Raw genomic sequence first — 22191 nt, forward strand, 5'->3', positions numbered from 1 at the left:
TGGTGGGTAGCAGCTCCCCAAAACTTCATCGCAGGGTCCAACTATTGCCCAAAATTAACTTTCAAATAATGTTTGGCAAAATTATTTTATTTATGCAATTAACTTGTTGGCAAATGAAACAAAATGTCATCTTTGTTGACCAAAACGTGACCTTTCCTTACAGTCACAACTCCATCCGGCGTCAGATGAACTTGTCCAATCCAGACTTCAATCCTACTCAGTTCCAACGGCAGGATAGTTTGACGGGCTTAGGTCGGATCAAACCAGAGCTTTACAAACAGCGCTCTGTGGACACAGATGATGGACGTAGGACAGACAACTGTGGACGTCTCCATTTCATCCTTAAGTTTGATTTTGATCTGGAGCAGTTGATAGTTAAGATTCATAAGGCTCAAGATCTTCCCGCCAAGGACTTCTCTGGGACCTCTGATCCTTATGTGAAGATCTACCTGCTGCCTGACCGTAAAACCAAGCACCAGACAAAGGTGCACCGCAAGACTCTCAACCCAGTATTTGATGAGGTGTTTCTCTTTCCAGTGGCATACACCGAGCTGTCGAACCGAAAGCTGCACTTCAGTGTCTATGACTTTGACAGGTTCACTCGCCATGATTTGATTGGGCAAGTGGTGGTGGACAACTTCCTGGATCTTGCAGACTTCCCGCGAGAAACTAAATTGTGCCGAGACATCCAATATGTCACTTCGGTAAGATACGTATCTTTATATATTATTTGTTAATATATAAATCTGTTACAATCTGGAGTAATCCGGATACGAGTGGATCCCAAAAATGTAGGAAAGGATAACGTTTCTTTGACAAAAATGTTGATTTACAAAAAAGAAAAAAAAATGCACGACTGACAAAGTACAAATGAGATCGCTGGTACACGGAGCCAGGATAACAGTGAATAACAAAAATTGGTTGCAAACGGCAAGGAATAAACAAAACAACATTAATAGCTTGCTAAGAAGGACAAGAAAACTCAACTACGAGTGAATACAAAAATAAGACCAGGAATTGGAAACTTAACTACTACTTACAACAACAACAAACTATGACTTGGACAAGAACACGATCATGAACGTCTCAAGAATTGCACTTGGAACGAGAGACGTGACCAAGGCAAATCATCCGACATTGGGCTGTCGGCATGTTAGTACGAAATTAGTCACTGACGTTGATTACAATAAGTGACAGCTGCGGTGCTGGAGGCAACGCCTTCCACCCCAGCTGGACCTGAAAACCAAAAACAAACAGATCACGAACGTGACAAAATCCACCTGTTGTCTATTTGAGATATTTACCAGTCTCAAAACTTTTTATTCTGTTACAGTCACGATCAGTTGGAGTAGCTTAGTTAGCCAATGTGTTTAAAAGATTATATAGGCCAGGGGTAGCCAATTTGGTCAAAAAGCCTGTGAGACAGGCCATCTGCTGATTAAAAAAAAGGCCAAGATCCTGCCCAGAGAGAATCGCGGCAGGAGATGTATCAATGGATATGTGTCAAACTTACCCTCAAAGTAGAACTCATCCGTGGTTTCAAGAGACAGCAACACTGAAATATACTTAGAGACAGTTAATGTTTAATGAAAGCTGTATGAATCCTTACGGGTGGTGACCCAGATAAAAGCAAGCACAATGATGACATGGTGTGACAGAAACACATAGACGCCATCCATATTAAATCATTCACTTGACTGTATGTAGAACATTGGCACACGGTGACAACGTGAGATGGTAGGGTCACCTGCTTCAGCAAGTGCCGGTGTTAAGGCTTCTTGAGTGTTATTATTAAGACTGTATCATGTAAAATTGGCACCAAACTATAAAAGACAAATAAATAAATAACAACCACCACCACAGGAAAAACAACAAATCTAATGGCTGTTCTTTTCCAAACACATTGTGTTTTGGAGCCTGAAAGTGGAAGGTAATGTTCTGTATCTCATCGTATTTTGAATATTTTAATTTGTTTTCAAAAGAGTCATAGGCTGCAGTTACTAGAATGTGTGCATGCTTGCAGTATATACAGCATACTGTACTGTGTTTGTGGTGGCACTAATCTGGAAATATGTCTGATTTGCGAAGCGTAGGATAGACAAATACAATCTGTGTGGAGCTTTGATAGGTGTGGTTAAATGTTGCATCACATTGCCATGAAAACACTTTCTTACCATACGTTGATTATCCTCATACCTTCCCAGTTTTGCCAGCTCTGCCTGCTCAATATGGGCAATAGAAGTAGGTTGCAGCCTAGTTCACGGGTTAACGCTTTCGCTGTCTCATGGGGTGAGATCTGAGGACCTCACATTTTAAAGGCACTTTAATACTGTATATTCACACTCTTAGGTTTTTTGATATATTTTTTTAATACCCAAGGATGTATATTTTGCATCAGTACACACATGAGCATGGACGGTAAAAATGATCAGGGAATGTGTGTTTTCCCAGCAGAAGTAGGTTACATCCACTGGGATTGCAAAAAAAGGACCCTGCATGTGCTGGTCAAGTCTCTTGGCTATGTGCATTAATCATGGCCACAGGCACACAACAATCCTGGAATGGTCGGTGATTAACATGCATGACTGTACGGATGAGACCTCTACATGCTGTACTTTATTGTGGAGTCAATTAATTAGGCAAACTGATTATTACATTTTGCTCATATGTGCTTTTTGTCCAAACAGAATTAGAATAGTGTAAATTGACTTTTGATTGAGGCGTATATGGAATTAAAATAATCAATACAATGGTAAGGTGTTCCTTCCTCTACTGGTTTCTTACAAATGAGAGAAGCAGAAAGACAATATTTCTTTTCAGAAAAACACTTAATTAAGCAAACAAAATCAACAACAACAAAAAAAGTCAGCACGAACGCTCGCAAGACAACTGAGCGGTGGGGTGGGTACATGCTCTAATTTGCCTCGATTTATTTAGTGAGAAATAGTGTGGTTCAAAATGATGCTATTTTGTGTTGTGCCACATCTTCACTTGCATAGTCCAAATTCTTAAATTTTCTGCATTTAATAATACATATGACAGCTTATAAGCCATATCTGTATTTTCTTTTTGACACTTCTCTTTTTTATCTATTTTTTATTCCTTCACGTATTTATTGTCAAGTTCCACAAATGATGACTACACACAAGATCACACACTTAATTACTGATGAGGTCATACTGATTTTTCCCTTTTTCTTTTAAACCTCATTTGCCACTTGGCGCTTATTCAGATGTTCATATAACATTGATGGTTCATAAAAAAATTGCTTCACTCTGTTCTGTTCTCACTCAACATACAGAATGGACGGTTAAAGCATTTGCTTACTTGACTTTAATAAGATAAGATAACCTTTATTTGTCCCACACTGGGGAAATTTGCATAATTGCCATAACACTGGAAGCACATGTACGGAACTCAGTCTCGTAACATCGGGGAGAACACGCGTCACTTCCCGTTCCCTCACAGAAAGCTGTCCCCCGAGCAACAACTCAATCTCACAATACTATTGTTACAAAAATCACATATTAGGTATTAGATGTTATTAAAGATTTGAGGCAAAGAGGAAGAAAAGTTGGTGAAAGTACACCAAAATAACAATTTCCTCATAGTTTCCTGCATAACTTTTCTTTGTTATGAAGCAATAGCCCGATTCTGTCAAAAGTCCCAACATGAGCCTGATTCACTTCCTTCCACCATGTTTAGTCAGGCATAAAATATTTCACTGTTGGCCGACGCTCCTCGGTCAATATAGAACAGAGCTGGAATTAGTACTGCACCTAAACAGGTTTTTAAGTTCAATAGTACTGGCCATTATCAATGTTTCTATTGCTATCTAATCTCAATATGGCCCTCACAATCTATGATTCAAGTACTGTATTTAGCATTGATTTTGGTTACAAAGAATTGCGTGTTTCCGACAAAAAGGTCACAATGTAAGTGATACCGCAAGCATCTCATCTCACTCTCAGCACTTGATAGCACTTGAAAAATCTTTTCTGCTCTCAGAATTGTTTTCATTCATCTTGTACTTGTGATGTGAGATTCTTTTTCAATCTGCCGCATATTCGGGTTGCGTACATTACGGGGTGTTTGAACACCTGCATAGCAAATCCTGAAGGACTAAATGCACTGCCTCCCCAAAAATATCACTGTATTCAAACTAAGATGGTGGTGCATTAATTACTACCATCATTATTCTCATAACACCCATTTCCATTATGAAACTTGACTATGTATCAAACTCAAGGCTTGCGGGCCACGTTTTAAGTTAATAGCTAAAAGTTCAATGATTTAATATGGTGGCGATAAATCAAATTCTCATCATTCAATCGTCATCTTAGACCGTCAGTTGTCTTTATTTTGTGAAACTGCTCACCTGGACAATGAACCTGAATTTGACTGATTGCGCTTTGGGTTTTCTGATAATTTTTCTTTGGACAAACTGAACAAAAGCACGTTTACCTTTTGAATCTATTGGTCCAAACTTGATTGAAGATGGTTGAGAAAGCCTTGTAGACATGGTGCAATTTTTAGGGAAACCAAAGAATTTGCAGTGGCACCATCATTTCTGCTTGAAGGCTCATGGGTTGGCAATGACAATGTTACTGTGCACTGGCTATATTCAAAAAGACAATAATAGCACAAACATCATAAATAATTATAACAGAAAACAGAAATTGCACAAGAAATTATGATCACAAGAAAAGTGCAACATAAGATTTCCTGATGCAGTACTGTGCTTTACACACACATTCTACAAGTTTTACAGAATATTTAGAACTAACATAGGTCCTCCACATATTTGCATTCTCTTTTTATTTCTGTTGAACACAATTTCCCAACTGCAGTGAAATTGGGTTTGTATAATCATGAGGTGGCAGTTTGGAGAGTGGCCACAGGCAAATACCTAAGGAGGGTGGGGTATATCCTGAATAGTCAGCTGAGCGGCAAAAATAAGATCCGGGCCATTAACACCAATGCCTTGCCAGTAATCAGATACCCTCCTGGTATAATTCCCCGGCCACTGGAAAGGATGCATGCCACTGGCATCAAAATAAGAAATCTCCTTGCAGCGCAGGGAGGGTACCACACCAAGTCCAGCATCCTGAAGCTGGACTGAAATCGGAAAGAGGGGTGCTGGGGACTAGTGAGCATCCAGGGAACTATCTAGGAAAAAAACAACAGGTCTCTAAGAATACATCAAGACTGTTGGAAATAAATTCAGTTCAGGTTCAGGATCGAATAGATCAGTGATTCTTAACCTGGGTTCCATCGAACCCCAGGGGTTTGGTGAATCGGTCTCGGGTTCAATGGAGCCTCTGCCATGGAGGTTAAGACACACGCGACTCAACATGTCAGTTAGTTATGGCACGCCCGCTTGACCATCACTGGCTGCAGATGATCACATTGCATCGCTTGTCCAATCAGTGCTGTGGGAAATTTCGTTAGGTCCATAGCCAACGTGTGACTGTCGTGATAGTATGTCATGCTCGGTTCATTTTGTGCACAATTAAAAACATGTTACTTTTCTCTGGTTTTAATAAATGGGTTTTTTTTCTTGAATTTGTGAAAAATCTCAAATATATATTTTCACGACTGAAGGGTTCGGTGAACATTTGAACTGGTTGGGCTCAGTACCTCAAACAGGGTTAGGAACCACTGGAAGAGCTAATGGACTGGTGATGTTTTCAAATTCCAGTTGGGCTTCTCCGTGTATAGTGGTAGAAAACCAGGTTTGTCACAGATTATAGAAAGGTTAATGCTGACTAAACCTGATTTGTTGTCACTGCCCAAGATTGAGGTTTGTGTGGATATAGTGGGATCTGCTGTACAGTGATCCCTCGCTATTTCGCGGTTCGTTTATCGCACCTTCAGTGCATTGCAGAGTTTTTCAAACATATTCATTAAAAAATATATATCATATGCATGTAGTACAATACTGTATATGTTGCTCTATGTGATTCGCTGTTGTTTTGCTCACTTTCGCAGCTTCTCGCGGACCGTTTGCGGACTTAAAAAAAAGTGTTGTTTTTTTTTGTATGTTCACTGTATTTTGTTATTCATAAACTAACCTAATTTATACATGTTTAAATCTATTAGTATACAGCATTAAGTCCTGTTCATTACTTCAAAATTTACTTCTACATGCATGTATCCCATTAAATTTGGCCTTATAAATATTATGTACATGTACATGAAGTGGATTTCCATTTATCGCAGGTGGTTTTGGTCCCCATTAACCGCGATAAACGAGGGATTACTGTATTCGTGACCTTTCGTTACTTTTCTTTATCTTCCAATACATCAACTGAACGACCCTAAACCTAGATACTAAAATATTGCATTTTTATCCATTTTTATTCCTACAAAAACTTTAAATTAACAAATCAGGACGGCCCATTGGTTAACGCGCCGACCTCACAGTACAGAGGTACCGGGTTCAATTCCAGCTCTGGCCTCCCTGTGTGGAGTTTGCATGTTCTCGCCGGGCCTGCGTGGGTTTTTTCCGGGTACTCTGGTTTTCTCCCACATTCCTAAAATGATTGAACACTCTAAATTGTCCCTAGGTGTGAGTGTGAGCGTGGATGGTTGTTATTCTGTGTGTGCCCTGCGATTGGCTGGCATCCAGTTCAGGGTGTCCCCCACCTTCTGCCCAGAGACAGCTGGGATAGGCTCCTGCAATGCAATTTTACTGATAAGCATCCCTAATTAATAATAATTATGCCTATATTTATATACAGTATATACAGTGTATATATATACACACACACACACACACCTGATCTGAACCGCTTCATCCGCACTAGCGTTGCGGCCTTGCTGGTGCGTATCCCATCTGACTTTGGGCAGCAGGTGAGGCACACCCTGAACTATTTGGCAGCCAATCGCAGGGTGCATATGGACAAGTTCAACCATTTGCACTCACAATTGCACCTTGGGACAATTTGGAGCATTCAATCAGACTCCCATGCATGTTTTTGAAATGTTGAAGAAAACCAGAGCACCTGGAGAAACCCCACGCAGGCACGGGGAGAACATGCAAACCACTGGCCAGAATCAAACCCATGAACTTGGCACTGTGAGGCAGACGTGATAACCAATTGAGCACCGTGCTGCCCGCATGTCTATAGATACACACACACACCACAAAATATCTGGCAAAGGATTTATGAAATGATTTGTATATTTAGCAGTTAAAAAAATATTACAACAAGATTTATTCACCTGTTTTAAAATTACGATTTGATGTTCACTTTTCCATACTCTCTCGAACCCTCATTTGAAACAGCATTGATGTGTATGTGCACAAAGGATACGGACAGTTTTACGAACATTTCCTGCTTTGGAGGGGGTCATAGTTGTTGTTTTGTGACAAATAGTAGTTATAAAACATTAAAGCAAAATACAATGATGAAGAACATAAAAATGGTTACCTATCTCAACTTTAAATGAACTTCAATAAGTACACATTCATGGGCTTCAGAGGTTCATCGCAGTGGAAAATGACCTCATGAGACCAAAAAGTGTGACGGATAAATTATTTTGGTTCCCCCAAAACGTATATGAGGGAGCTGAAGAAAGAACCTTACTTTTCCTGACAGAAAGAAGGTGTTAGCATTATAATTGGAAAAGATGAACCGTCCTCTCTGACGCTTCTTTATTGCTGTGCTTCAGGCCTTGAGTCTAATTTCATTGGCTGAGCACATGTGACCATAATATTGACCGCAGGCCTTGATTTGAGTTCTCAAGAGTAGTGGCCAGCACTCTGTAGTCTGAAAGCAAGCTCAATGGGTGGTTGTGTAGGAGGATATGACATTATCTGGGGAGTGCTAGATGGAAGGCTGGTCAATTTATGCTCGCCTGTTTAAATATGCCTCTGCACACATTCAAATGTCGTGTTCTTCTACTTTGAAACAATGTACAGTATTGCATAAATGATCAATGATAAGTGATATATTTTAGGAGACTCGCCGTGTTCGTCACACTTTGTAATGGGCCCTGTATCAAATGTGGATCATTTGTCCATAAACATTGAGCATGCACTCTCTCTTCTATGGTCAAGACAAAGCAGAATATGACTCAAAGCAGGGGTGTCAAACTCATTTCACGTTGTGGGCCACATATGGCCTCGGTAGATGTCAGGTGGGCCGGACCATTAAAAATTATACCATACTCTCCTATAAATAACCAAAATAACATGCCTTTCCTTTGTTTTGGTCTAAAGAAGCACAAGAACACTAAGAAAATGTTGAAATTTAATGAACATCTCTTTTACAAAACATTTCATGAAGCATTTAAGATGTCCTTAGACAAATGTGCAATTTACTTTTATCATTTACATGTATGCATTGCAACTGATCCTACTGATTGTACAAAGGCACAAAACCTTAACGAGTAAAATATAGTCATGCACTTTTAAGATTAAATGAGATTTATAAAGAAAGGAATTTTTAAACCATTTACACGAGCATAGAAAATCTAAATGTACGGTAATCCCTGCCTACACTTACAAACTAATGAGAGTGCTATAATATGTGTAAAGAATAAAATATTCACATGTCCTTGATAGCGTCTGCTGTGTTGGGTCTGTCTCAGTGACAGACTGAGGCTGCTGTTGTCTTTTCCTCTGATCAAAACAGTTTGTCCTCCTAGCGGATATTCCATGAATTGCACAGATGTTTCGGTAGACTATGCCAGCCACCTGGTTATGGCGTTCCATGTAGGCTTTCCCTGCCAGCATCTTCCACCCTGCAGTTATGTGTTGGATCGTCTCAGGTGCCTCTTTGCACAACCTACACCTTGGGTCTTGTCTGGTGTGGTATATCTGGGCCTAAATGGCTCTGGTGCTCAGGGCCTGCTCCTGAGCAGCTAGGATGAGTGCCTCTGTGCTGTCCTTCAGGCCAGCCCTCTCGAGCCACTGATAGGACTTCTTGAGATCGGCCACTTCAGTTATGGTCCGGTGGTACATCCCGTGTAGGGGCTTGTCCTCCCATGATGGTCCCTCTTCCAGCGCCTCATCTTCTGTTCCCCATTGTCTGAGACATTCTCTGAGTACGTCATCCGTTGGAGCCTTCTCCTTGATGTATTCATGGAGCTTGGATGTTTCATCCTGGACAGTGGCTCTCACACTCACTAGTCCCCAGCCTCCTTCCTTTCGGCTTGCGTACAGTCTCAGGGGTGAGACACCCTGAGACAAGGACCCACACTGGATATATATATGTGCTCATTTTTCACCCAATTATGCCCCTCCAGGTCTCACTGTCATTACCCACATAAGCGTCAAAGTCACCCGCCACAATGATAGAGTTCTCAGTCGAGGCACTCTCCAGCACTCCTTCCAAGGACTCCAAAAAGGGTGGGTACTCTGAAATGTTGTTTGGTGCATAAGCACAAACAGCAGTCACGACCCGTCCCCCTAGCTCCTGAGAGGAAAAGGGTCCAACCCCTCTCCAGAGGGCTGGTACCAGAGCCCAAGCTGTGTATAGAGGCGAGGCTAATTGGAGCTTCTCCGCCTCGCACAACGGCTCATGTTCTTTCCCTGTCAGAGAGGAAACATTCCAAGTCCCAAAAGCCAGTTTCTGTGGCTGGGGATCAGACCGCCAAGGTCCCCCCCGCCTTTGGCCACCGCCCAGCTCACAGGGCACTTGACCCCTTGGGCTTCTCCCATTGGTGGTAAGCCCATGGGAAAGGGGGGCCCACGTTTTCCTTTCGGGCTGAGCCCGATCAGTCCCCATGGGTGCGGGCCCAGCCACCAGACGCTCACCTTTGAGCCTGACCTCCAGGCCTGGCTCCAGAGGGAAGCCCCGGTAACCGGCGTCCGGGCAATGGTTAACTCGATCAATTTTTCTTATTCATCATTAGGGGTCTCTGAGCTGTCCTTGGTCTGGTCCCTCAGTAGGACCTGTTTGCCATGGTTGACCCTCCCGGGGGCATAAAGCCCCACACAACAGGCACACAAAACCCTCCACTACAGTAAGGCAACAGCTGACGGAGGGGTATGCTTGTCTATCGAGCTATCTCTCTATAGTGTATATATTGTTTATGTTTGTGCAGCAACTGAAAAGTGTGAGTGTTGAACCCTTTCACCTGGAAAAGTGTGGCTGTTCATACACATCCCAAATGGCTGTGACTCCCCTGCAGTTCAGAAGACCACATAGCTGCATTTGTTTCATAAATTGTGTGACAAGATGGCAGCCGTATAATGTGTCTATTGCCATTAAATTCAGCAAAGAAACAAGAAACAGTCTGTGCACGACAGATATTTTTGAACAGTTAAATCATCTCTTCAATTAGACTTCTCATTTTTTTTGTTTTCTTCCATGTTGTATGAGGTGTCCCAAAACAGCCATAATAAAGAACTGCTTTGTAAAAAATAGTCCAGTAACGGCTTATGTTGGTTTCGTCCCACATTCCCAAAAAATGCATGTGCATGTTGATTTTCAGAATGCAAGTCATAATGAGGACAAGCAGTGTATGAACAAAATTTTGATGGCTCCACTTTTTGTCATGGTTGCACAATTTTAAGTGGAACCAATTTGCAAACTACATTTGACTGACACACGATTAAGTTACAGGAAGTTTTACCTCGGAAATTCAGTGATTTTTGGATAACATGATTACAAGGGGAAAAAGACAGATTGCTTCTCAGATTAAAGATCCGTTCTAATAAAATACGGTGTATATTTGTTTTTAGGACAATGTGGACCTGGGAGAGTTGATGTTCTCATTGTGCTATCTCCCAACGGCTGGCAGGCTCACTATTACCATGATCAAAGCCAGAAATCTCAAAGCCATGGACATCACCGGTGCTTCAGGTGGGTTTTCATACTACATTTAGTCAGGTATGAAAGATTTCACAAGTAAGTTTTCGGAATTAGTTTGTCATTAAATAGAACACGTTTGCTGCCGGGCTGTTCTTCCTTGTAATATCCATATTGAACATGTTTCCTCCATAGATCCATATGTAAAGGTGTCACTGATGTGTGAGGGCCGGAGACTAAAGAAGAGGAAGACATCCACCAAACGCAACACTCTAAACCCAATATACAATGAAGCCATCGTCTTTGATGTACCCCCTGAAAACATCAATCAAATAAGTCTCCTGATAGCTGTCATGGACTACGATCGGTTCGTCACTGATGATGCTGTTTTGCTGCGCAATTATGAGTTTGAACACTTTGCTCTTGTGCTATGTGTAGGGTTGGACATAACGAAATCATCGGGGTGTGCAGGGTGGGTAATGAGGCTGACACTCTGGGACGAGACCACTGGAGTGAGATGTTGACATATCCACGCAAGCCTGTCGCACACTGGCACCCGTTGATCGAGGTATTGCTATTTGTATACAGTATACATTATTCGGGTTAAACTGTACATTCGGGTTAAAGTGGACTCATTGAGAAACAGACCTTCACAGTGTCATATTTTGGACAGGATAGTGTTCTGCAAGTGTTTTCCTGCCGTTTGTATGAGGCATTTGATTTTTAGAAGGTATAATTTCAGGATTAAGATGATAAATATACACAACACACTAAACCTCATTTAATGCAAGTCAGATGCACAGCATTAGGTGTTGGCGCTTTAAGGTTTAAAATGGCGAAACAGCAATTATACTGTATAACAAGAATAATGTGCAGCTTTCATATCAAGTGACCTTGTTTTTCTGTGATATCCACAACAAAGACAGTGTCCTGTAACTACTTAGAGCGGCGGCTTCATGCGCAGAGCTGTTTATAGTTCAGAATTCCCAGCCCACGCTCATTAAAAAAACAGAGCATGCAAAAACAGATGCTGGTCTGATTCATGTAAATTCATGTTGAAATTCTCAAAGCGTCGTCAACTGGGTTCAACAAAAAGTCTATAAAAGATAAAAATACTTAAATTTTGAAGACTTTTTGAGAAATGAATAAGTGGTTAGGCGGCACAATGAACAACTGCTTCACAGTGACGAGGTGCAGGGTTTGATTCCAGCCCTGTGTGGAGTTTGCATGTTGTTGTTGTCCCTGCGTGGGTTTCTCCTGTCACTCCGGTTTCCGCCCACATTCCAAAAACATGCGTGGAAGGTTGATGGAAGACTCAAAATTGTCCCTCGGTGTGACTGTGAGCGCGGATGGTTGTTAGTCTCTGTCTGCCCTGCGATTGGCTGGCAACCAGTTGGAGGAGTCCCCCGCCTACTGCCCGAAGACGGCTGGGATAGGCTCCAGCACCCCTCGCGACCCTTGTGAGGATAAAGCGAATCAGAAAATGGATGGATGGATGGAATAAGTGGTTAAGAAAATGGGTGGATGGATGTAGCTGGATGTAATGCACATTATTAGATTACAGGGAATTTAAGTCGACCAGAGGTAGTCACCAGGGCTTGACATGAACATTTTCGCTCACCATGAGGTGATTGGCCATTGACTATTTCCACAATAATAGGGGTTATGCACAACCAACTTCCGCTTTTCAAGCAAAACAAATCGAAGCGCTTCCTTCCGGTTCAGGTGACCTTCAAAGCCCTATGGTAGGAAATGGGAGCAATATTAATGTCTTCACTGTTTTGCTGTCTTCAAGCGCGGTCACTGTCCTGCGAAAAACACGTATGTCAATTAATCTTTTTAAATTTATACACTATTAGGGTTTTGGACATTCCATTAACATGAAAATGTTTGAAAATCACAAAAATGGACATATGTGTTTTTCACAGGACAGCGGCGATCTCCAATATTTAGTCTTTGAGTTTTGGACATTCCATTAACATGAAAATTTTGAAAATCACAAAAATGGACATATGTGTTTTTCACAGGACAGCGGCGATCTCCAATATTTAGTCTTTGCGTTACCATGCAGTCTATCATATTAAATATCGATAGATGGACGTGTCAGTAAATTTCGCCGGTCCGTTATTTGTCATTCACTAGTGGCCAAGTCAACCAAAACCGTCATCGGCAGTCACTCCATCATTGTTATTTTCACCGCGCTGCCATCATCGCAACTTTGTCACCTGTTTTAGGACCATTAGCACATTTCATCGATCAGTCATCGTCAGTTCATCACACTCCCTCTCTGCCAAATCGATGCATGATCTATAATGGTGCGGTAAGACCAAACACAGATGTTCTCTTTCTCCTTCTCCTTCCTCTTCTTCTCTTAGTTTTAGGTTTGAATTACAGCTCTTTGATGCATCCCTCCACCTACCGTACAGGAACTGCAAAGGGACATGGCAGGCTATGTCATAAACTAGAGGTCAAAACTGAGCATTTCTGTCAAGGCGTTTCCATCTATAGTCATTGTTGTCCACTCGAAGCAACCTCGGTGTATATTCACCTCTGTAAACAAACACGCAAGACTCATGGTGTGCGTTTCAATCAGTCATCAGTCAAAAAGCGTCTGTGCCGCTCTAAGAAGCTCCGTTGGTATTCACAGGAAGTCAACGAACTTGCTTCGTGAGCTGTGATTTTGCTGATAAAATGGGTTGTTAAGTACGATTAACGCTGACTTTGGGGTGCTGAAGTTTATTTGAACAAAGTTTACAACCTTGTGTTTTAATGTAAATAACCCCTATTCATCAAATTCAAAATTAATGAATAGTCCCCCCCCCCCCAAAAAAAAAAAAAATCCCAATAATGTTTATCTGTCCGAACATTAAAACTCTTGTCTTTGTAGTGCATTCAACTGAATGTAGGTTCAAAAGGATTTGCAAATTTGTATTCAGATTTTATGAACATTTTACAAAAAAAGCCTAATTTAGTTGGAATTGCCGTGTGTAGCACATTTTTAGCCTCGCTGATATTAGCCTGTTTCGAAAGGATACTCTTGTCTCATACAAAGAGTGCTTTTTCCTCATGGTGCCAATTTAGTGACTCTGTATCCAATAAATGATATCATGACTTTTGTCATTGTTATCAGAGACTTTTGGGGAGTCTGAGAAAAACAAATCATTCTTGTTAACATTGTATTTTCTGAATTTATTGCAAATACATTTTTTAGGAGTTACATAATCCCATCAGTATCCTTTCAGTGCCCAATAAACTCACACATGAGAAATAAATGAAGCATTAGCTGTCACACTGCGTTTAGCAAAGGAATTGCAGTGTTGGTTGGAGGTCAATGACCCTGACTGCCAGTGGTAATGAAGTAAGACGAGCTCCAATGTTGTCTCTAGGACTTTTCTGTAGCGAAACACCACACTCGCTCCACAGGCAGTGTTCTCTTGAAGCTTTAGCATTGGACTAAGATGCAAGCGAATGGCTTATTTGTGTTTCTTGAAAGGATCTACACACAACTCCTTGGGGCACACTGCGCAAGCTGGCATTTTCATTGTTATATTAGTGCAAGTATTGCGTAACATGCTTCATTTGCCCCGAAGCCTTACATCCCACCTACTTTGTAAATGCTTCCGTCGAACCCAAATGTGGACTCTTGTTATAACTGAAACAAAAAAGACGGACAGAAGTCAAATATTATTTTAGTCTATGCTCTATAAAAATGAATGGATCACTTGGATTTTGGACACCCCTGATTTTATCCATTCAAACTTTTTGTTTTTTTTTTGCACCGACCTTGCTCCCTAAAAGAATGAGAATCGGGAATGGTTTAGAACAGCAATAAAAACAAGGAACCAGAATCGGAAAATGTAATAGCTCAAATTGAAATGATGGCCAGCCCTCGTGACTACATGGCTATATTTGATGCCACATGCCCAGTGGCTGTTGTCGCAATCTTGGGGAACCAGTCCTCTCCACTATTTATTTATTTATTTAACATCCACCTTACCGTTTCTAGGGAATCCAATTGTCCAGTTTGGAGCCACAGCTATTTGGTGGACATAAAGCTGTGTTTTGTGCACGTAGTTATACCTCATTCAAGATCACAAATTAGTATTTTGTGGACACAAATGAACATTTTTGTGCAATTAGTTTCAAAATTATGGCAAAAAAAAAAAAAAAGTTAAAAGTAGAGATATCATGTCTATATGTAAGTGTCATCTCGTATGCTGTGTAAGAAGCCAGCAGCACACAGAGATGCAACACGCACATGCACGTCATTTCAACGACTGTATTTACAAAGTGCATAGTGCAAGTTATGGAAGTACATTTCTCTAAGGTGTTTCAAAGTTTTATGCGATGTGGCCCCATTTTACCTTTTGAGCATCTGCCCCTGCAAAAGCTCCCTGCACACCACTGGCTTCTAATTACACTTGTGCTGACTTAATGGACTGAGGCTGACAATAAAAATGATAATAATAGTCTGTTCAGTCATGGTTCTAAATAGACACACACAAAATTAATAATGACGAAAGGCCAAACTCATTTTCAAACCAGCGTTTATGTTATTCAGCAAAAAGCATAGGCAGTAATGAGATCGGAAGCTTGTTTGCTTCTATTTACCGTATGAATGTGTGGCTGAATAAAAAGGACGAGCGCATCCCCCAAATCATTCCTGATCATTTGAATCAGGTGTGTTGCAGAGGGGGAAGCATTTAAAAGCAAGCATGATTGCGGCCTTCAAGGACCGCTCATTTGAGACCTGTGCTCCGAATGATTTCAAAGGCATATTTGAGTCTTTGTCCATGGATACCTCACCTTTTATACATTGCAAATGCACCGGTGTTAAAAGTTCAGGGACAGTGTTAGAAATAGAATGTTAGTGTTGCATTAACCCTCATAGTCGACCGTTTACAAAGACTGCAATATTTCTTTGAAGTGTCATAGCACAGAACTGCTTTTATTGTCCATAAAGGGCAAAAGATCCCAAGGAATTAATATAAACTATATATGTATGGATAGCACAGATGCCGCTGAACATTTTGAGTGATTGAAAATAAAAAAACACATGCTGGAATAATGCAATATACACAATTTTCAAATATTGTAAAACGCTTAGGTTCGGTTTAGTTATTTTCGAAGGGCATAAGGGTTCCACTCAAGTAATAAAATAGCCGGTGTACTAGTGATGGGTCCATGAGGCCTCATGAAGCATGTTGACACAACGACACACTGTGTTGATACTGTGTCGCTGACCACTGACACCTGCTGGACTTTCAAAATCCCTGCAGGCAACCCACTTGACAGATTGAACTGACAGATTTGATGGTGAAGTGTATCCAATATCATTCACATCTATGCATTCATATTGTATCATTCAATATGTTTGAATAATGTGAAAATTATGTAAATGAGGATGTTTGTGGGCTTTGTCTTCACAAATCTTTATTCAGAAAAATAAGTTGCTCCAGTGTTTTGAATTTCAGTCTGTTGCGTTTCTTGCATGCTATTTCCCCTGCTGTGAAGAACACATGCTTGCATGGCACTGGTGATTCCGGTGTACAGAGAAACTGCTTTGCGAGGTTGGAGAGGTTTGGAAAAGTAGTGTGTTGGTCCTTCGATTATAACAGCGGGTCTTAACTGCGTGCAATTTTCCCCTCTGCCAGGTATCACTGGACCTCAGGTATAGCATCTGCTGTTGCACTTCTTCGCAGTGTCACTACCTCATCATCCAAATGTTGCCACAGGTCATCTAAAAAAAATCTAACCTAACTAATTTGGCATTTAGAACAGTTTCCGAAAAACAAACTAAAAATGATGAGTAACATGCCAGATGTAGTTGCAGAGGTGCTTTTGTTGGTATATGATATTTCTGTACGGCAAATTCGACATTTCACCTGCAATAAAATATGTGAAAAGTAAGCTAAGAGTTACCTTGAAATTCATTTGAATTAGAATGGAATAAGACATGTCAAAAATCCGAGAGGCGCTTGGTGAGTCAAGGAGATTTGAATAAATAACTTATTCCCCAAAAGGAGATCAAAATGGCTCTACATGGCGGACAATTTGCGTTTCTCCGGAAGCTTCTCCATAATATGCACGTACTGTAGCAACGTCACTCGAGTGAAGCGCGCCTCAACAGTCGATAGTCTGCTGCGCTCTGCTGTGTGCGCGTGAGCGCGAGCACGTACTCACGGCGCCGACACAACCCACGGCACATATCAAAGACCCTTTGAACTATGACAACAGCTAAGCTAGCCTAGCTGACACGACGTTCGAAGTCAGACGGACATGTTTTTCTGATAATCTGTGTGTTTTCCTTTTTGCCCAAATATATATTTTTCAACTGAGGGTGAGGTCTAGCTTGTTTCGGCAGGCGGCATCATGTCGCTAGACGCACTTCCTTATAAACACTGTGTGGTGGGCTTTTGCTGAGTCGACGCAGCCTGGACTGAGTCAACGCAGTTCATGTATTGGTCACGTGATTGTCACGAAGCAGCACACGCACCGACACGTGGATTGCTCTGTGAGCTCGACGCATGCGTCGACGCATCGGTGTTACTGGACCCATCACTACGGTGTAGTCTAGGATGTAACACTGATACATTGTTAAAATGGGGGTGGGGGGAATTGAAACAACGTACTTAACATAAAATCGAAGTTCCCTTGTTGGAGTCAAGACAATTTTTTTCAGCATCATTTTCCTCCTCACTTGCAAGACGCAGTCAAACTTCCCTAAGGTAGGTAACGTTGTCACATTATGATATTTGTTGAAAAAAAAAAGCCTCATAACTTAGTTTCCACTTGAGTTTTGTTTTTGATATTTTTTAAAACAGATTGGCCAATAGATGTATTTCGTGACCAAACCTGGTCACATGGCCTCATGAACACGATATTTTTGGTTCAAGCAAGTGTTGGCTGCCACAGCGATGAGCCGCACGTTAATTCTGACTGTTTTTGGACTGGTGAGTAGCCCAGCTGACTCCATTCAGTCTAATGAGCGTCATTTGTCAGCTTTTTGACAAACGATACGCCTATTCTTTAAAATGTAACATGGAAATAAGATGACTAAATTGCCAAGTGTCCTGGAAGGAATTTGATTGCATTGAAGCGTTTGTATGAACAATTATTGTCCACGTTATCTATGTCCATGAAATTGTCACTCTCTTCCTCAATCTCATGTTTTCGAATTTGGCCATGCAGGCCGACATGAAATAGACTTGAGTATGTAGCGTTAAATGTTTTGTGTCCGTATTCTTCAGTCTGTTTTGCTGCCGTGTCATTTTGAAGGTGTCCCAAAAACTGCAAGACCACTCACCATCTGAACGGCCACCAGGTGATGAATGCATGTCCACCATGAAACGTTTGGCAAACCAGCCAGTTGTCCATGTGTCAACACGATGGCAGCGTTCACGCACAGAGAGATGCAACTATCCATACCGAGTGCAACGGTCTTGTCTACAGTGATGGGCAACTTACTTCCACAATGTAATACATTTCATATTCGTAGCTATTTGCATTTGAAAGTAATACGTTTCTTTACAATATTACTATCTGTGTAGAGTGATAAATTGCGTATGTTTAAGTTCCTTTTCTTTTTTTAAATTAGGGATTAATTGATTGAGAATCTGCCAAGAAATGAAAGAAGCAGTAAACAGGTTAAGTAATATGATAAAATGACCAAACGTACAGCTAAACACGCAGCTGATGCGCAGCCATGACTTCCAAAAATGAAGCTATTTTGACGAAGAGTTCCTCCCCTCGCGGTATCTCCAGAACGACGTAGAGGAGGAAGCTGTTGTGCGTGGCAATGCCATCAAAAACAAGGCAAAACAAGAAACCCGTTGAATCATTTAAACAAGTAGCACCCAAGTGATCAAGTGGAAAGTATAAAAATGCAAGCAGAGTTTGCACAACCTGCCCACATAAACATTAGCAGTTTAGTCGCTAATAACCAGCCATCGGATGAAAGCCGCAATCAACCATGTCATCATTTGCAAGTAGCAATGATGCCAATGCCGTATGTAGGATCATAACTTTAAAATTATTAGGTTCACATGATAAGGCGGATTTATTATTCCTGATTGGTCCAATTAATTCACTATGTTTATTTTATTCCACATTTGTTGTACAGAGAATTACATTGTTTGAAGTGAATGAAAACAATCAATGTAAATAAAATGTTTAATTACGGTATTCAATAATTAGCTTTGTTGTGAGTCTCCATACTTTAAAACCGCCAGTTTTCATATGAAACTGATGAAAGAACATACACTGTGCCCAAATGCTGTTTTGTATGAGCTGTACGAAACGGATTTAATAAAAGAAAAAATCTAAATGCTCAAAAGTGTCATTATTACTGCACCGCCAACACTACATTTAGTTGCATTAACACACTATTGGTTGTTGGAGTTTTAACACTTTAGTAAATTTTACTTTAGCACCGAGTAATGTGTATGCAAGGATCTACTGGCACCACAATTTGGCCCAGGAATATACTTTGTCGGCCCGTTGTCACGCACAGAAAAATATTTGTGGACAGAGGGAAGTTGGGGGCGACGTTCTGTGGATTTCACGCATTTAAACATTCGGCGACGGTGGCGGGTGCAGACGGAGCGAATGGCGGTTGTGCGCGACTAAGTTTAGTCCCGCACATTGGCGACGGCAGACGTCACAGTACGAAAGTTAATCACCGATGGGCGTTGGGTGGCCATCATGTGGTTTGGCTGACCTGGAAATATAGGCCGTTTGGGGAAATTACCACATTTCCCTTAATTTCGGATGGCCAGCACGCCCCTGGTGCATATAGACACTTTGCTCAGTGTTCAAATCAGCACCCCAGGTGTTTTAATAACATCAGCAGAGTTGCTGTGTAGGGCCTCACATAACCATATGGCTCCAGTGTATGCTAATCAATGAAAATCTGAACTCTACATGAATCGAATTTCCAACTACAGCATTGCAATATTTTCCCATGTGCATTTTCAACGACTAACTGGATCCTTCTTGTCTTCTTTGTCTGTGGTGAATCAGTGGGTTGGACAAGGAGCAGCGGGAAGTGGAAGTCAAGGAGGATCCACAAATTCTCTGAAGGCACCGCCCTCACCCTGAACACATACACTCATGCACGCACACACAAACACACATGCACACACAAATTCACACACGTGCGCACTAAGGCTCAGGTTGGTATAGCAACGAAGAATGGACCTACAAAACCATTAAGGCTTCTCCTTACATCTTTCTTACAAAAAAAACTAACAAACAAAAACTCAATTACATTCCAGCTGAACTGCTGCCGTATATAACTATTTTAGCTGTTACTAATGGTATTAATAATTTGAAACCAAATGACTTTAGTGTGAGTTTCAACTTAAGATAATTGTGACTGACGAGCTCTCATACATTGTCTTTGCAGTAAGGCGTTTAAAGTCAAGCTTTGTTCGGCAGAAATGTCAACGATTCTTAATGAAATGATAGTTTTTTTGATTTAAGGCTTTCTCATATGCATCGTCTCTCCTCTAAGAATATAGTCATGTATTTGCTTCAAGATGTCAAGGCTAACAAATAGAATATAACCTTATTTTTTGTTCATTTTTTTATGGGGGTTTCTTTTTTTTTCAAACTGCATGTTTAAGTATAATTTTTCACAGTGTTTGGTCAAAATAAAGAAAATAGAGGCATAGTAGAGAAATATTGATGTGGTGTGTTTTTCAGAAAAGTGATCCTTTTGCTTTGCAAGATTTCCTATTTGTTGTGTTCAAACAGTGTATCTAGAGTGGCTGGTTCCATTTTTTTGTGTATTCAGTTTTGCTTCCAGACAATTTAACGGAACCATCCTAATTTAGAAATATTCCCCATATACAGTGTGTAATATCAAATCAGGATTCGCTTTAAAAAACAAACAAAAAAACAAAAGAGTTTAAAAGCGTTGGCGAGTAACCACGAACCAACCATTGGCAATATGCTATTTTTCCCCCCCTAATTGTATGGTGTGTCTAAAAAAAACATAATACATCCATCCATCCCAAAATGACTGCTTAATTAATATTTTATCTTGCTATGTTTTGGAAACAATACACATAGCAATTGAATTTGGGATAAGTAGCTGCAGGCCCTTATTTCGGGAGTTGGCAAAATACAAACAAGCATAAACAGCTAACATATTGTTGATCATGATGTTCTTCTCCGAAGTGAGATCACACCTTGTTGTATTTGTAAACCTGTTTTATGTTTAGGTTTTGAGAAAGTGTTTTGGACACCGTCACAAGTACAGTAGCAATGATGACTTGTGTGTTTTGTCAATGGAATGCATGCATTATGTTTCATTTTGTTTTCTTTTGATGTTTTGTTTCTGTCAGACCAGAATTATACACAATCTGTACTGGTTAAAATGTCCTTTTGATGTTATCAATAAATGTTTCTTTTTGGATGGAGTGGTTTTTGTCATAGGAAGAGAAAACATCTATAATGCACCCTATAATGCACCCCAGCTTTCACTTGCTCCGTGAATGTTCTCTGCTGATTGCTGTTATCAAAAGATCGATGAAGAACTTGTGATTAAGCACACAACCACACACATGGTGGTGGCAAATGATGGAGATACGGACCCCGGATTGGATCCCATAGCAACAGATATCTTGAGATATGCAGGTCTGGGATATTGACTATAACTTGTCGCATGAAACTTTGCAAACGTTGCTGATTTTATTTGTCAATTTTTCCATACACCCATTTTCTGATCCGAGGGTCGCAGATGTGCTTGAGCCGCTTCTGTCTTCGATCAGTAGATACGATTGCGGACTGATTCCCGAGCCGGCCCTAAGGACGATTGAGAGTTGTTGCTTGTTGTTCAAGCACCCTTTGATGACATCTAAAATATAATTCATAAAATGTTTAAAAAAAACACATGTCTGGCAATTTATGGGACATCATGTGTTTGTGGATGCTATGGTCTTGCTGTTCTAGAAAAGCCCACTAATTTCAGTGTACTGTATGACCCCAGGCAACATGCTTTAATTGTCCATTCTGGAATAAAGGAAAATTACACATCTACTACAGCAGGTGGCAGTGCCGCTCTGTGTGTACAAGGAGTACAGTATACGGTCTCAGGTGTAGTAGGTTGTTGTTGTTTTTTGCACCGGCCATGCACTTATACAGCACAGATCAGGAGACATGAAGTGCAGTGAACAAAGCCTCAAGCGACGTCATGGAAAAATATTCAACAGTGATAAAGGGAAGGTGTTGAGTCACTAAAAAACACGTCATCAAATATTCTTTAATATAAACTGATCTTGTCATCTCCTTTTTTTCCTTTTCTTTTTTTAAATGTCATTTTCCTTTCTTTCAAAAAGAATACAGTGTTTTGCAGAGGTGTCCTGAAAACATATTAATAGACAAATGACACGATAACCAAGAGTTGAGGAGTGCAAATATTTTC

At 40.8% G+C, this 22191-nt stretch overlaps 1 protein-coding gene across 2 annotated transcripts in view; it reads left to right on the top strand.

Annotated features, from left to right (window-relative positions):
* Positions 1-21183, top strand: part of syt9b (synaptotagmin IXb) — a 48141-nt gene extending 26958 nt beyond the window's left edge. The window contains exons 4-9 of one of the 2 annotated variants that reach the window (XM_086109424.1): positions 164-704; positions 10697-10817; positions 10959-11130; positions 11202-11331; positions 18042-18239; positions 19785-21183. In XM_086109424.1, coding sequence (XP_085965550.1) covers positions 164-704; positions 10697-10817; positions 10959-11130; positions 11202-11331; positions 18042-18218 — 1141 coding nt within the window. In that variant the 3' untranslated portion in view covers positions 18219-18239; positions 19785-21183. The remainder of the gene's footprint in view (positions 1-163; positions 705-10696; positions 10818-10958; positions 11131-11201; positions 11332-18041; positions 18240-19784) is intronic. The other variant, XM_086109425.1, reaches the window with a different exon arrangement.
* Positions 21184-22191: the final 1008 nt, after the last annotated feature.

This window comes from Hippocampus guttulatus, chromosome 4 (genome assembly GCF_054856545.1).
Source record: "Hippocampus guttulatus isolate MCC_2025c chromosome 4, RoL_Hgut_1.0, whole genome shotgun sequence".
NCBI lineage: Eukaryota > Metazoa > Chordata > Actinopteri > Syngnathiformes > Syngnathidae > Hippocampus > Hippocampus guttulatus.